This window comes from Anas acuta, chromosome 24 (assembly GCF_963932015.1).
Source record: "Anas acuta chromosome 24, bAnaAcu1.1, whole genome shotgun sequence".
Classification (NCBI taxonomy): Eukaryota; Metazoa; Chordata; class Aves; order Anseriformes; family Anatidae; genus Anas; species Anas acuta.
In genome coordinates this window covers 5,955,981-5,972,413 of record NC_089002.1, presented here as the reverse complement: position 1 = coordinate 5,972,413, position 16,433 = coordinate 5,955,981, and the positions used below count along the sequence as shown (strand labels likewise).

General features: G+C 45.3%; 1 protein-coding gene and 1 long non-coding RNA gene across 4 annotated transcripts in view; one reads left to right on the top strand and one right to left on the bottom strand.

The window, feature by feature from the left end:
• KCND3 (potassium voltage-gated channel subfamily D member 3) overlaps positions 1-16,433 on the bottom strand; it is a 110,226-nt gene that overhangs the window by 18,000 nt on the left and 75,793 nt on the right. For both annotated transcript variants that reach the window (XM_068659846.1, XM_068659847.1), the window contains exons 2-3: positions 14,020-14,182; positions 230-331 (exon numbers count right to left, since the gene is read on the bottom strand). In XM_068659846.1, coding sequence (XP_068515947.1) covers positions 230-331; positions 14,020-14,182 — 265 coding nt within the window. The remainder of the gene's footprint in view (positions 1-229; positions 332-14,019; positions 14,183-16,433) is intronic.
• Positions 1-16,433, top strand: part of LOC137843993 (uncharacterized) — a 97,144-nt gene that overhangs the window by 6,020 nt on the left and 74,691 nt on the right. The window lies entirely within an intron of this gene.

Sequence of the window (16,433 nt, the reverse complement as noted above, 5' to 3'; positions counted from 1 at the left end):
TGGAAGGCCAGATCCTTTCCCAGCTCAAGAAGGAGCCCAAGGAAGTATTTTTTCCCCTGCTTCAGTCCTGCAGCTGGACTCAGCACACGCAGTGGTGCAGGTACAGCCCTCCGGGGAGGCTGCTGTGCTGCAGGGCCGGCAATGGGGAGGGAAGGGGAGGGAGCCCAGGGACGGGTGGGAGCAGGGAGCTGCCCAAACTCACGGATGGAGGCGTTTTGTCTGCACTCACCGTCAGCTCGAGGGCTTCGTTCAGGAGGCCGTTGCGCTTGCTGTGCAGGTAGGCGTTGGAGCTGCCCGTTTTGGCCACTCGAATCCTCGCGAGCCGGGCTTTCTGTGAAGGAGACAAATAAGCTGGATTTATGCTTTGGCACACCAAGCGGTCAGGCCTGTGCTGTCTGTACCAGGACGAAGGCAATGTCAGGATCTCACTGTACCTGAAAAAACCTGGGGATGAAATGCAAGGGGTGTGTGGGCAGGACAAGGCTGCTGGTGAGAACAGCAAGCACAGGGCTGTCTCCAGGGCCCAGATGACCACGTAGATATAAAGAACACAGCTGACACAGTGCTAGTGGCCTTTCCAGAGATAAGAAACAAGTTCCTGCAGCAAACACACGGACACCTGGTACCCGGTGGTGGTGGAGATGCTGCTGAGAGGTGTTCTGAGGGAGCGGAGCTGGGAGATGCTTGGTAACGTGCTCACTTACCAGTCAAGTAGCAAAGATCCTTGGTTCATCAGGAAACACTAATGAAAAGTCTACGTTCCTCATCCTGCGGTAAACAAAGGCACTTTATTTGTTCCTTTTGTCCTCTGCGCTGGCAACGTTAGTTCATTACCTGTGGTATCTGACAACACAGGACTGTTTGTCCCGAAACATGCATCTCTTTGGAGAATGACAGAAGTCATTCTGCATCAACACTCTTCTCATTTTTATTTATCCCTGACCTTCTTGACATCTAGAGGAACAAGTTAAATGATAAAAAGCAGCCTGGAACAAAGCAAGCAAGAAAAACTAATAAGGCCCTCTTCTCTTTTGATCACACAGGTTTTTTAGCTTTCCAGTTAGTCTTTTCAAATGTTGCCTGCTTCTCTGTCAAGTGCTGATTTGCCTTTTTCTTTTCTCCTGTTAATTTATGACTCAAACACCATTAAAAGTAAATACATGAAATAGCTGTGGCTATTAAAAATAATTACATTGTGCTGTATTTTAAAATGCTGCATAATCTTTTAAATAACATGGAACTCGTGATTTTCCTTTCTAATTAGAGGTGCTAATGGGTATACACTGTATGAACAGTAAAGCCAAGAGGCAAATATCTGCAGTGGGTCCAGAGAGTGTAATAATTCTAGGAGCTCTATTACTGCACATGCATGAGTGACTCTGGCCCTCAATATTTGAAAGATTTGTTTAACCTTAAAGAGCTTCTGCTTAAACAGGCAATTTCTTAGAAAACAACACGCACAGGATGGTGCTTTGCAGCCTTAATTAGGAGTCACAGACTATGAACAGCCTGAAAAATAGACATGCTTTTTGGCACCCCAAAATGGGGGCATCCGAAATTGAATTTCTTTTCTAGATTTCACCTAGATTTCATTGTCCCATTTTAATGTTAATACTCCAAGTATATGAGCGTGAAATCTGATGAAAATCACTCTATACTGAAGATGCAACAAGAATACGAAATTTGATCTTCATTTTTTCTGAGGTCTTTGCAAACTTCTCTTGCACTAGGACCTAAATAGGGACTACTCTCAGACTGGAACCCAGAGCAAAAAAAATCAGACTAGAAGCTAGGAGTTGCAGGTAACGGCCAAGTCTCAGCCTGTGCTCCATGAGGTTTACTGACACTGGCGTAACTCCTGAGTGAACCTGCAGATGACTTAGGGGAGGGAGTGGGGATAAGGGATCAAAGACTGGTCCTTTTCTTAATTACGTGGTACTTTCTCCCTGTTAGTTACATTGTCATGTGTGTCTGTTGCTATCCACAATGATCTCTCTTCTGTAATCAGGACTGGATGGTGGATCCAGTGATGGTCTTCACGGTGAGGCTCTGGCAACCACAGAAGACTTTTTCCTTCCTTTTCCTTTCTGTGCCTGACAGAACATCAGCTCCTTTTGCTGCAGGAAGTGTTCGGATCCCTCAACCTACCCACCTCACATACAGCAGGAAAAGTTCAGTTGCTATCATCGTCGGTTCAGTCAATTGTTAAAGTGGATTCAGTCTTAGGCTCTTGTAATGAACATTATTCCCTTTGCCTTCAGGCTAGCAGGAGATCAAATATTAATAGCTGTACTCCACATGGACTGGAGATGGTTCGTTTCTGAGGTCTGTTCTCTTTTCTCCTTTGAAACAGGGCCACTAGCTATCTTAATAATTAAACCCCATAGCTTTTGTAGTTTAGAACAGACGTTGTTATTTTAAAAAATGTCAGTGGGGCAGGGCAGAAATTAATCCTATTTTCCTTACACAAAAGACTGTCTAGGATAGTCACATCACCTAACTCTGTGCCCCCATCATGATTAAATTTGGTAGATATCTTGATTAAGTCAGCTAGAGAAGTTAATTAAAATTGGTGCCTAAAATTGGTTTGGCCCTCCAGATAATTTCCCAAGTTGGACTAGAAACAACTCTAAAGCTATGGTTCACGGTTTTTATGTGAAAATCTGTTTATGTGTAAATGTGCATTATTTACAAAGTATGTCTATCAAGTTGTGCGAGCTTCACAAGATGTCTAGGCAGGTGTTTTGTGTTTCTGCAGGATGCAGTACTTTAATCACACCTGAGAGCAGCACAGCAGCTCTCCCCTGGCATTGCAGTGGAGGCTGGACACCGGTCTGGGTGACTGAGCTGAGTGGATTGTGGGTGAGAAGGGCGCCTGGCAGCACACTTACGATTTGGGTTACAGACAAAGCAGGTAAAAGTTGGCTGTTTCAGCAGAGTTTTGTGTTACCTGCTGGGATCCATCAGTCTGGATGGGGCAGGCCAGCAAAGGCATGCTTGGACAGATAGGGGAAGAGTAACGTGCAGGAGCAGAAGCCTTGCACTTAGGGTGCCCCACACAGACTTCGAAGGAGCAGTGTTTTGTAGAGGACCCTACACTATGTACTGGCACATATTTAACTGTCCAAGATTAGGCTGATGGGGTCTTCCAAATTCTGCCAGTTTGTAACACTTGTGGGGATGCTTTTGTTATTTCAGCTTTGTTTGCATGCCTCAGTTCTTCTGCTCTGCAGGACAGGAGAAAGCCAAGTGCAGGACCATGGGTTTTTGACCATCTGCAGCAAATGTCTTTGGAGGGGATAGCTGTCTTCTGCATCTCATCCCACAAATGTGGCAGACTAAAGGTCATTAGGGCCAGGCCTGAGATCACTGTTACTGAATATAACCCCTGCACAGAGAGTCTAAAAAAGGAAAGAAAACGGCACACTGTGTCTGCATGTGGAGTGGTAAGAGGAGTTGCTAGGAAACCACAGGATCTCAAAATGCATATGACCTAATCTGGAAGATAATTTATATGATGAAAATAATAATACTAATGACAGCCACTTACAGGTTGGAATGATTAATTTGGTTATCTTAGTGCCCACGTGTTTCTGAGAGCAGGTCTCAATAACTTCTGGCTCCTTGCTGCTTTTTAAGAAACTGGAGACTGAATAAGCAGAATAGCAGAGGAGCCCTGCACGTGTAGAGCGCTGAGATAGGTGGTGAGGATGATGTAAGGGGCCGACAGCATCCTGGGTACCTGCATTATCCAAAGGGGCTGGCAAAGGAGAAATAGAATAGCATGCCTTCACTGTTCAGCTGCGTTGGAGAAGGGAAAGAAGCAGGAGTTGCAGGCTAGGAAAAATGCTTACCAGATGGCAGGCCCAGGAAACAGCTAATTATTATTTATTAATGATTTTCATCTAGTTCTTATGGAGATAATGTTCGCTCTTGATTTATGTGGTATCATAAACTATTAAGTTACAATCTATGACATAATTTCATATTTGCCAGACATCTTCAGCTTCCCAGATCTTCTGTGCCTTTGCTCAAGGAGATGGGCTGGAGCACACGTATGTCAGGTACTGGATGTGTGGGTCCTGTGCCCCCTCCTGCTCCCTCTTTGGGCTGGAGCTGTTATTAGCATTATTCCTTCCATCCAACTTTATCTGCTAAAACCACATGAAGAGCATTTCTGGCAGAAAATGCAGCTACATTGGATATTTAATAGTGCCTCACATTTTATCTCCCAAGCAATTAGTTTGAATCTGAGCAGTCCTGTTGGTGACTGCTGCAGTGAGTCCAGGGATGCAGTACGTGTACACCGTTGGTCTTTTACTGCTGACATGAAGCTTCTCTCAAAAGTAATCAACGGAATACTTTTGATCTGATTTTTATTTCTAGGGTACAATATCAGAGCCATTCAGTAAATGCTCTTTTTTTTCTTCTTCATGCATTTGTCTGCATCGGATGCTAGTTTGAGTTTGCACTTGAAATGATCTTGTCTTTGAATTTTATAATAAAAGTAGAGTCAAAAAAAAAATTCGGCAAAGACTTCAATTTGTACTCCTGAGTGGTAATTCAATACACACGTATAACTTAGAAAAGGGATAAATTCAATCTTCATCTGGTGGAAAACAGCTTAGCTCCCCTGTTCTGTTGGGGTAGTTTTCCTTTGCAAGTGGAAAACAGAAAATTCTTCTTTTAAAAAATAAAATAATAATAAAAAAAAATACTGTCTAGAGCAGACAAGAAATTAAATGAATCTACTGCTTGTGGAGTGCTTTCCTCAATATAATCATGCGACACTCATCTGTCCTACTTATGGCTCCGAGAAGCTGATATGCCATCTTTAACAAAGCTTGGAAACAGGCTGGACTGCCAAATTAGGACTCGGGGTTATTACATGCGTTTGAACAGTGAGCGAAATAATAGCTGTTTAAAAAGCAAATGGCCCATATAATAAGTACTGGTTGTTATTCTGCTAACCCTGGCTCCATCTGGCTATTGCAATAGGCGACGGAGTTACAGCAGAATTAGAAAAGTCAGTTTCTGCAGATCATCTTTCTGTCATCTTAACCTTTCTGAGAAACGAAGTATGCACATTTGGACTTCCTCTCAATTCTTTACATTAAGCAGCTTTTGAGCCAAGTTTAAATATTCTGTCGCTTTTGCTTTGGGGGAGATATTGTAGAGCTGCATATGAAAATTAGACTGTGTAGAACTCATTATATTCCTATATAATTTGATAGAACCACTTAGAGTCAGACCTTGATCTTATTTTGGGCCTCTTCATTACTTTCCAGAGATGAAAGATTCCTCTCCCCTCCTCTGTGGCTCTCCTTTTAATCGTACCTTACCCTTGGCACCATTAAAGCAACAGAACATCATTTCAAATGCACTATATCGTTTAATCTTTTCCAACACTGAAGAACATGATGTTCAATCTATTTATAGAACAATGCACAGAATATGGAGTTTAATGGATCTCAACTTCTCTACTAGTCATAGATACCCTAGCTGATGAAACGGAACTTTGAAAAGAGTCGTAATACACAAAACTCAAATTGGGAAATGCAAGACTGTCAGGAAGTCTCTGGGGCACCGAGGCCAGTTCTCGCCTACTGCAAACCTAACAAGCTCTGGCTTAAAACTAGTGAAGCTCATACTCCTGTTGGGCATCTACTTTAGAACCTCATTCTTCCGTTTAGAAAATAGCTTCTGATTTCCTGCCTGCATGTATTTATCGCCAGCTTTACTCAGTTGCCATTGTATTGATGTTTTCTTTTTACGTAGACCGTTCCCTTTCTGGTGTTTGCTGCTTATTCATTCTACTGCAAAGAACAGAATAAGCTTCATTTTTCCTGGAGTTTGATAATTCTCACTTTATTCCTTTGCTTGACACTTAAAAAGTAAGCTTTTTGCAAGGTCATTTCCTATTTCCATCCTCTATAGGTGCCCTGCGTATTTCTCTTGTTTTTCCCCAGCTACCCAGCCATCTACCCAGTGAGGGTTGTATTCAGACCCTGATCTCTGTAAGAACTGACCATATGGACATTTTTTTCTTTATTCAAAGCCATGATGGCAGAGCTATGTATGAAATTCGAAGCTTGCTGTGTGCTGAGGTTCCTGTGCTGCTAGTCCAGCTGACAAAGTTAGCTCCCTTCACTTCTTAAGCTTTCCTATTAATATAGTAATTGAAAAGAAAAAACAAACAAAAAACAAACAACAACGCTGCATATGTTTTTGTCTTCTTACCACTATAATAGATCTCGGAGCTCGAGTTAAAGTCACTCCAGGGATGCATGGTCAAAGAGGTGCAGTTGCAGTGTTCTGGGAATATGTTATAGTTCATTAGAGTTGGGAGTGAAATGTCATGGGGTTTAAGCTAGGGTGTTGGAATTTGTTTAGAAACATTAATAAGTGTCTTCTCAAGAAAAAAGCCTCATGTTTTCCTGCATCATTGACGGAGAGCTTGCTGTTCTCTGTTGTTGTAAAGGTTCTTGGTTTCAGAGAAAGCAAAGTATGATGAATATCTGCCTGGGATTTGTCTGTCTGTCTCCAGATCTCACTTGTTATAACATCCTTCACGCAGCTCACACCCCTAATTAATAGCTATAAACTATTCAGGGGATGGAGAAATTAACAGAATTTAATCTAGTGTCAGATGCCAATTTACTAGGCCTGATATATGAACAGTAATTAATGGTGTGGAGGCTTGTGATTAGCTACAAAAAATGGAGGCCATCACTTCAGGTAGTGCTACTCACACCTTCCACGGGAAGATAGAGGAAACAGGAGGAGAAAAACAACCACAAACCTTCTTATGAAACTTGGGAGAACTACGCAAACCTGTACAGCTCCCAGTGGAACGAAGCACCAGGGGATGAGGAGGCAGCGGGGCTGTTTTCCTGCTTTGTTGCTGACTCATTAGCAATTAGAGCACTTGGCTCTGAAGCGCAGGTACCCACGGGCAGCAAGTGGAGTGCCCGGTGTTAGGCTTTCCTTGCGTGAGTTTGGGCAGCTCCAGCCTGGGTAAGGGCAGGAGCTGTGCTCCGTGCCACTGCTCTGTACTTCGGGCTCTCAGCAGTAATTGAGAGAAGTGTTGCTGGCTGGCAAAGGAAAATTATTCCGAAGTCATCAGATGACAATAAAGTTGTGCAGTGCAATTGGCTTTCGTACTGAATCTGCTCTTAGTTGTTCCTCCTGGTTCTGAGGTCCCTGGGGACAAGCCTCTTGCAGCGGGCTTTTGGAAAAGAAAGGTCCGTCAGAACCCGTCCCCTGGTCGTATTTGATGAGTGGAGGCTTGTAGAAGAATGTGTGTCACAGCTCGCATCTCTACGACAGCCACAAAACATTGGCTGCATGCCTCGCTTTGGCAAATATCGAGGGAGAAACCTGCTTCTCCTGCTATATCGGGTGCTGCAGCGCTCCCTGGGCTGTCAGCAGAAAGCTGTGGAGTTGTCATGGTTACTCGCTTCCCTGGCCTTGGTTTGCATTCCAGCATCGTTGCACGTTCCTGCTAGAATGGCTCCTAATTGTCCTGACTCAGTTGCTAACGAAGCCGATGTTTCATACGTGGACAGAAATGGGCTGGCTGGCGGCTGGGTGCTGGAGCTGGTGGACAATGTGGAGAATTGCTCCTTATTATTGTATTTGTTCGGAGTTAGTGCTGAGTTCGGGCTAAATGGCTGCGCTTACCCGGAGAACAGGTGGCTCAAATTGCCACCAGGCACCGGTCTGCATAGTAAACAGAGGAGTTCTGCTCGGCTGTGACAACCAGGAGAAAAACTATTTCCTCAGGAGCAATTTGTCTGGGAAATCGAACTCCTTTTCCTTCCCGCAGAGTACTTGCAGGCAGACCGTGATTTCCGCAAAAAGATATATTTTTTGAAAAATGTCAGGAAGCTGCACGCACGCTCTCTGTTCCCTGCTCTGGCAGCCCTCACCGTGCTGCTTCCCCGTGGCTGGGCAGGGATCCGCGTGCTGCCGCGCTCAGAGAGGACAGGAATCACCAGTGTGACAGCTCAGAGATAGAAATGTAAAACCACGTATAAACAGTATAACCACAGGATGGGTTCAGTTTATAACCTTGTGCGTGAACTAACTCTAGAAGAAGCCACTGAGCCAGTAAAGAAGCGGATTTATCCCAGTTTTATGCTTGAGAACACCTGAATCACAAAGGGGGAAGCACGGCAGGGTGACAGTGCTGCAACATCCGTGTTGGTCAGAACAAGAGTGGCTGTAGTGGGGGGACAGAGGAGGGTGGCAGGCTCCTGCTCGTGCCTGGAGAGGGCCTGCCTTGTGCAGGTTTAGAGCCTGATCCGATGCTGAAGTTGTCCGCACGTACCGCTTGATTGGATTTTCCTGACCTCTGAACAACAAAGGCTTGCTCTGAGTCAGACTTTGCAGACCACGGCTGCGGGGTGGAGTGGGAGGAGGGCAATAATGGGATTTGGGACTTTTCGCGTTGGGCCATGTGGGATGGTTGGGAATGGTTGCAGAGAATTTCTGCAGAGGCCCTTGGGCGATGTGCTAGGAGGCTGCAGGGTTTTCCCACCTGTCTGACATGCATGGGGAGGGGACTGCCCTCCCAGCACCACGTCTATCAGGACAAATGCTGCTCCTCACTTGCTAATCACTGGCAGGGTACAAATCAGTTTCAGCAGTAAGCTTTACTGCCACTTTTACCTGATTTAAGCAATGTTTTTCTCCTGACCCAGTGGATATATCCATGGTGCTTAATCTGGACGTAACCACGTGTTGGAGGTGCACTGGCACAAGGCTGTGGGGTTCAGCACACAGACTGGGAGCTGCACAGAAGCTGAACAGCACCAGCCCCGCTTGGTTCTGCATTGCTGAGGCACAGTGGCAACATAACTGCTTAGCAGAGGTAACAGCAAAGAGTCTGATCTCTAGAAGCCTGCTCCAAAGTGGGACGGAGCTTCCCAAGGATTTTGGCAGAATGTTTCAAACGCAGGTCTCCTAGATGAGGCAATTTCAGATAGCATTTATTTAGACATCTGGGATGAAGCCGGCAACATCAGCCACTACAAATCCTACCAACTGTGCTACGTAACGAGCCATCTGGACACAGCCCCCAGCCCGGCCTTCCAGCAGGTGGGGAGAGGAGGCACCACGGTCCTGGAGCAGCCACGGAGCCCCTTGGGGGGGATCGGTCGGGTTCTTAAGCACTACGGGCACTACCTGGTCAGGACTGGGGCACGATGGACTGCAGACATCTGGTAGTTTGATGTATTTTGGGAGCCAGGGACTTTGAACTAGCTGAACTGGTGGAGGATGCCACTCGCTTTTGTGGGTGGTATGAAGGAGAAGAGGACGGATCCTTGGTTGGTTGGTTTCTTTTCCCTGATTTGTATTATGGAATGTGGCAAACGGGACAAACAGGAAGAAGAGGTGCCTACCCCAGAAAAACTGAAGTTTCTTCTTTAAAAATAAAAGTAAAAAATCTCTTCTCCCTGTCAGAAACTGTTAACTATCAACAACAACAAAAACATATTCCACCCAGATTCATTGTGGTTGAAAAAAACATGTTTTTTAAATGTCAGCCAGCTCCAGTTTTAACCTTATTGTTTCTCTCTCTCCTCAAGTTCCCAACCCCATCCCCTGCTGGGAACTGAGTCATGTTCTGTCGCTGAGCTCTCCTTAGACAGCTCAGCTCTGCTCGAGTCACTTTTTCTGGCCGTTCTGTTCCACGCTTTGAAGTTCGCTAACCCACCTCCAAAATTTAGGGTGTCAGCTGAAAAACAGAACATTTCAAAGCTGACTCCCCTGCTCTGTAGAAAATCAATTATTATAATGGCCTTGTTATTGACAGGTGTGTGGGCCGCCTTTCTCATGGGTAAGACGATGACATAAATCTAGCATTAAGCATTCTCTTCGTCACCATCTTCCCTCTCCAGCAGCTCTGCTGACTGCAGTCCTGTTTTCCATGCCTCTGGGAGTGACGGCTGGGTCTGGAACAGGCTGTTTCTAGCGTGCCTCTTATGGAACAATCAGAAAGATATTTGCGTCCTTACTCTTCCTTTTGGCTGAAGCCCCTTTTCAGCATCTCCATAGTTACCTCTTCGTCCGCCCGCAGTCACAGCTGCCTGTGTGCAGCCACCTCGCCAGCAGTCCTTGCGGTCTGGAATAACCTTCCTCCATCTCTCTCCTCTCGGCGACTTCCATCTGAAGATGTGGCTTCTCCCTCCCCGCCTCGTTGCTGTCTCCTGCTGTTAGCAGCTCTGTGATTGAGTGCTTTAATTCACCCGCCTGGCAACGCGTCCGCAGCTCTGCTCCACCTAGGCTGTGCCATCCACTCCTTGATAGCCTACGTTGCACTTTTCAGTCCTGTGCCGCGGTTTTATGTGATAGCTGCTATGCAAAAATATTTGTCCTGGGTGGACCTTTCCTATCCTAAACGTGGGTGGTTGGCTCTTCCCTGGGAGAGTGCAGATCATCCCAGTAAACCATGGGAGAGCAGCGTGCTGTTCTGGGACCTGGCTGCACCAAGCTCCAAGGCTGTGTCTATTGCATTACCTGGCGGCCTCAGCCATGCATTTCTCTACTACCCTGCATTGTGGCTTGGGGTTGTGTTTGCAGTGGCTAACTTGTAAACAACGAGCTGTTTTGCTGTCAAAGGAGCAGCATGCTCAGCAGCTGCTCCTCGCTGCCTCTGCTCCTCCTTCCTAGGGCTGCAAAGTGGGAGCTGTGCTCAAGCCAGCTCGGATACTTGTCTGCTTCTTCACGTTGCATCTGAACTGCAGGCTGAGCGGCAAGAGGGACTCCAGCAATACGTGAATTACAAAGTCATTCAATTGTCAAGCCTTTTAAGTGTCAAGTTCTCCTTTAAACCCAGAGACTGTGACATTCAGTAAAGAACAGCATCGTTTCAATGTCAGGAAGGTCTATTCTTAGCACATCAGTCAAAAAGAAAAAAGTCTTTGGGGGGTGGAGGGGAGCAACCAAAAAACAATTTTGCCAAAATGAGCCGTGTCAGAAATGATCAATTCATCCTCCATTCAGAGTGACCTGGTCCTTGCTGCGTGCCAGAGGACAAAATTTGATGACACAGCACAATAAATTAAGATTACCAGATCTTCTTGTAATTAATTCTCTTGCAGTGCAGGTTTGGCAAGGAATAATTTATCTCTGAGGTGATTAAAGCATCAGTGGTGGTTGTTTTTTTCTTTTTTCTTTCCTTGTTGTTCTCCCCTTTTTTCCCCCTCCCTCTCTTTCTTTTAGGAACACTTTTCCTCGGTTAGTAGAAGAATAGGTGCTGGTGGTAACAACCCCCCTTGTATTTTACTCATGCTATTTAAATGCCTTTTCCTCAGTATGAGTTATGAACAAAATAATAAACCTGATCCGTAACCTACTCTTCAAATGTACTTGATGTTGTAACAGGTATGATTCTTGGAAGAAACTGAAGTTCTAAAGCACTCATCATAACACCCTAAAATTATTTACTCCTCAACTAAAAGAGAAGAAGAATTTATTTAGCACCTTAGAACCTTAGGAAGATGTCTGTGTTATTTCTTCCAAGCGGTGTCTCCTAACTCTGCTCACAGAGATGCTGTTGGTGGGCGTATTCAAGGGCTGAGAAGGTGCAAAGAGCTTTCTCCAGCCTTCTCGAAAAAGCCACGTAAATGTCTTTGTATCTTTAATTAGATGGGAACAGAGTTCTATTACTAAAATTTTCTTATGGCTGAAGAAGAAACTGAGTCCTCTGGAGGGTGATGCTGGTAACGGACTTGTTCCAACACAGACCCTCTCTGTGCCCATCCTGACCATCTCCAGAGAGACATCGCGGCATCGCTGTCATCAGTGTGCTTCTGTCTCTCTTGCTCTCCTTAGTATTCATGCAGTGATGATCATGTGCAAATTACTCACACTTTTGACTTGAGAAAACTTTCTTAGCCCAGAAATTCATCCAATATCAAGGGAATTAGAAATTCAAATGGGGAGAAATCATACACTATGTGTCAATACAGCAGACCTTATAAAAGCTGCAGTCAATCATATTGGCATCAAAGGTGGCGGTGGCACGTTTCCTTGCCACCAGGTGCATTGCAGTCCAACAATAAAGGAAAAAATGAATCAGAACAAAAACCTTTGGTATGCTGCCTGCCCGGGACAGCGTCAGCCACAAGCACTGATCTGGAGTCAGCTCTGGAGCTTCTTTGTACTGTCATCCGTGGCTATGCACAAGTCCTGTTTGGTTATTTGTCTTGCCCGTTTATCTGCCTGGGCTGTACTCTAAAGCAAGTTCTGTGTCTCAGCATATTTACGTACTGGTTCAGTAGAACAAGTGCTTTCTCTTAGTCTTCACTTCTGTAATTGGGCTGTTGTGCACTGGACCCTTAACGAACTTCTATGTGCATGTTTCTTTTTAGAAATGCTTCTTTTAGGCAATATTTAAGAGTTTGAATGGGAGCAATTGGGGTCTATTTTTTGTTGTTTGTTTTTCTTATATATATATATATATATATATAATTTATACATTTGAAAACGCAAAATGTATTGCTAACTGCTGAGGAGTATTTGTCCTTATAGCTGCTTAGAAGTACTGCATTGACCTGTAAGTTCACCGTACAAAGAAATCAGATGTTAACGGGCTGAGGTTTTGTTGCTGGTTGTGTTCTCTAAGGTTCTGGATTTGTACTTTTAAACACAGGCGGAATGGAGAGTTCACCTGTCTTCCAGTGATGCAAAGCTAAATTAGCTGTTAACACTGAAGTAGTAAAAGGTTGTTGTAATGCTTGTAATGCCGTCCTGTTTGTTACCTGCCAGGTTACATTTCTGCAGCCAACATCCCGATAAAGGGTGCTGTCTGCGTGCACGCTGTTTGGTGAAAGAGATTTTGTTTAATTTAAAGTGGATCTAAGTGCTGCTGAAAGGTAGGAGGCTGACGCAGCTGGAGAGTGGAAGCTCAGAAGCTACGACCCAGGAAGCAGCTTTACAAATCCACAGAGCATTTCTCTGTGCATGAGAGAGAGCAGACAGTGTGAGGGAACATCTGGTGGTCCTCAACAGAAAGGACTTGGGGTAAAGATGGAAGCTTCCAAACACGCCCCCCAGCGTGGCTTTGCCCTGATCTGGAATTTGGATTTCTTCCTCTTCTAAGTGATAACGCCAAACCTAATGCAGATATAAATGTAAATCCCAGCACCGATTTACGGAGCCTGTAATTCATTCCTGCGTGATTCTGCCTCTCTGTTACTCTGCTTATGTGCTTTGCCTGCCAGATGTTGTGGTTTTGTAGGTCTTGTATCTCAGCGCTCTGCTGTCAGCTCCCTGAGATGCGAGCAGTAGGCAGGACCCAGCTGCTTGCCCCCAGCAGAAATGGCACATCTTGCTGCTACTGCTCGCCAGCAGATCCCCTGGGTCTTGAATTTCTGGCAGACAGAATTCCATCGGGAGAACTAAACCAAACCTTTAGCGTACAGTTGTTGTAAAAACCTGATTCTGGTTTTGTTGTAATTTAGCAGGCTGAGATGGAGTTATAATAATCTGTTATACTTTGAGTGAATCAGTAGGTTTATACTGGTAAAAACAGACTATCCGGTAATCCCCTAACATTTCCAGGTTGTTGGGTTTTGTTTGCTTGTTTTTTTTGTATTCTCAGTGTATTTTTTCTATGTTAGGGGTGTGTGTAGCTGATAACTATGTGTTTCTGGGTGTGTGTCTTCAAACCTCCAGGGCAGAGAGGCAGCAGGAACCAGACAGCCAGAAAGACCAACAGCTCCCTTTAGTGAATTTGGGGGCACTTAGGGTGCCTCTATGCATACATATTTATTTCTCACGTCTGTGACAGAGTGAGCAATAAAAGCCCCATTGCTTCTGACAACGAGAGTCCAGGGTTCATGTCCCTGGTCGGGTGGTGATAATTTATTTTTTATAGTTTAGTGGGTGATACTGGTGGGATGGGGAAGCTTGGACCAGATATCTTGGTCTATAAACCACCCTTTATGGCCCTACAACGTGTAGCACGTCCAGTACCCAGCTTGTGCTGGGGCGTGGGTTTTGGCTTACCTTCTGTGCTCTCCTCTTGTCGGCCCGCTGGTTCTGGTGGTAAATTCGGCTGAAGTTGGAGACAATGACCGGAACGGGCAGAGCAATGACCAGCACCCCGCTCAAGGAGCAAATGGAGCCAAATATCTTCCCGGCAATTGTCTTGGGCACCATGTCACCATAACTAGAGGGGAAAGAACAAAAAAGGGGAAACCCCTCCTTCAGACCAGTGCGGTGACACCAAAAGCCTGTTCAGGTTCTCTGAGCGAGCAGCAGCGTGAATGTCCAGGTCAGACAGTAAAACTGAAACCTGCCATACAAGCAACACGTCCTGTGGCTTTACACCACGTTCTGGCAATGGATTGAGCTACACCAAAGAAGGGTGCCCTGGCTGCAGAGTGCCTGTGCCAGCCCAGGCAGTGGCTCAGCACGTTAAATTCATGCCCTCACTCATTCAGCACCTACCTCTCCATGTCAATGAGCTCTAACAAAGTTTGTCTGCGTGTATGTCTGCTTCTGACCAGTTCATGTATTTTCATTCCCTGGTATCGAGGTGCAAATGAGGACTGACTGACGCTTGTGTTTAAAGATGCGGCAGTTTCCTCGCCATCTATGCATTCAGAAATACGAGGTGCAATAAAGTCTGCATTTGGTAATGAATGAATTCTCAGGAATGAGTCCAGCTGAAAAATGTTAAGACAAACTTCTGCACTGAGGCTGACCCAGCAATCTTTTCATTAACTATTGTAATATGTATGTTAAATAATACCGGCAGAATCGGAGATGAAATAATCCATTTTCTGCAGATGGGAGATCCTGCTGGCTTAGGTTTTTTAGGTTGCACATGATAAATCACTGCTCTGAGTGCTTTTTTTGCTGTCTATATTTTCACTCTGCAAATTGCAAAAGCTCTTTGTAGTGGTTTTACACTTAAGCTTTAACATTTCCTTCTGTAAAGGCAACCGATGTGCTTATGGCCACTCGGCAGTGCAATAGGAGCGAGTGTGGCACTTGTTCCATAACGCTGTGTTACAGTGAAGGTAACTGGGATTTTGCATTTTGATTTACAGTTTGGCCTGACACAATCCCCGTGTTTTATGCCAGGTGATGGGACCTCTTAATTCTAACCGACCGCGCCGTTGCTGACAGCTCTCCCGTCTCGCAGCACAGCCTCTGATACCCAGTCGGGCAGCAGCTGCTGGCAGTGCAAACGTTGCTGCCCTGCCTGCAGCAGATGCAGAGGAAACCTCCGCAGGAGGCTCGTTCTCCCCTGCCGTTTACCCTCTTGAAGCGACTTCAATGCTTTCTTCTGCACATGGTTGATAGGCAAATAAAAACCCATCCAGAAAGCTGGAGGTGGGCTGCGCTGCGTTGTGATCGTGTAACAAAGAGCTCGTTTGTAGCTAATGCCCTCAGAGTATGGTGGGAGCACGATTAGCTCAGCCGCTGCCTGAATTTCCAGGAATTGTTTCAGGGAGCCAGTTATTGCGTGCTCGTGTGCAAGTGTGTATTAACACCCGAATTCAGGGAAGTGATTTTCAGCTGGAGGAAAGGGAAAAGCAAATGGCCAAATAACATTTTTTTTGTTTGTTTTTGTGCGTGTGTCTGTGTGCTTTTTAGAGGGGTTGACACCAAACTGGCTGTGTGCAAGCCTCTGGAGTACAGGAATTCCCAAAGCACCTTTGGGGCTCAGGAGGTCAGGCAAAATCCCACTGCAAACAGGTTTGTCTGATCTGGTCACAGCCAGGAGTGGAAGGGAGGACCTAGGCACTGCAGCCTGCTGAAATGTTGTAGAGGACAGGGAAATGATGCTGAAGTCTCGGCCTGAGGAAGATGTCCCTTGTTTCAGGGAGCTTGAGATCTGGAAGGCTTCTGGTTGCTATCAGATGGCGTTTGGGATTTCCATGCTTTTCTTTGGGGTATTCTGGTGTTTGATGGAGCAAATACTGAAAATTGAAGTGATTTATAGCTGAGGTTTTATTTTTCAGACATCACTAGTTAATGCTTAATTATTCCAAGCAGAATCCTTCTCCTGTGCTCACCTGCCCTGCGCACACTTGTGCTCGGAGTGCCGCGAATCGATGCCGTGCTATTTACGTCTGTTAACTTCCCAGCTGCTGCTGCTTTATGCAAAGATAGTTTAAAAGCTCTTGCTAAGTGACAAGGTCTTCTGCCTCATTTAACACTGTTCTAAAAAAAATCTTTCTCACTTTTTTTTGCTACTGCCCCTTAACACGGTAGGGCTGACAAATTAATCATATGCCTCAAACATGATCTCAGTGACCTGGAGTATGGAGAGAAAGCCCTGCTGTGCATTTGGAGGAAGTATAATAAGAAATGTCTGCCTCTTGGTCTGCCTTGTTGAGTTTTGTTCTTACACACAGACTGAGAGTTACCTCATTACTTGGGACTTCAGAGAAGTTGCTTTAAAACAG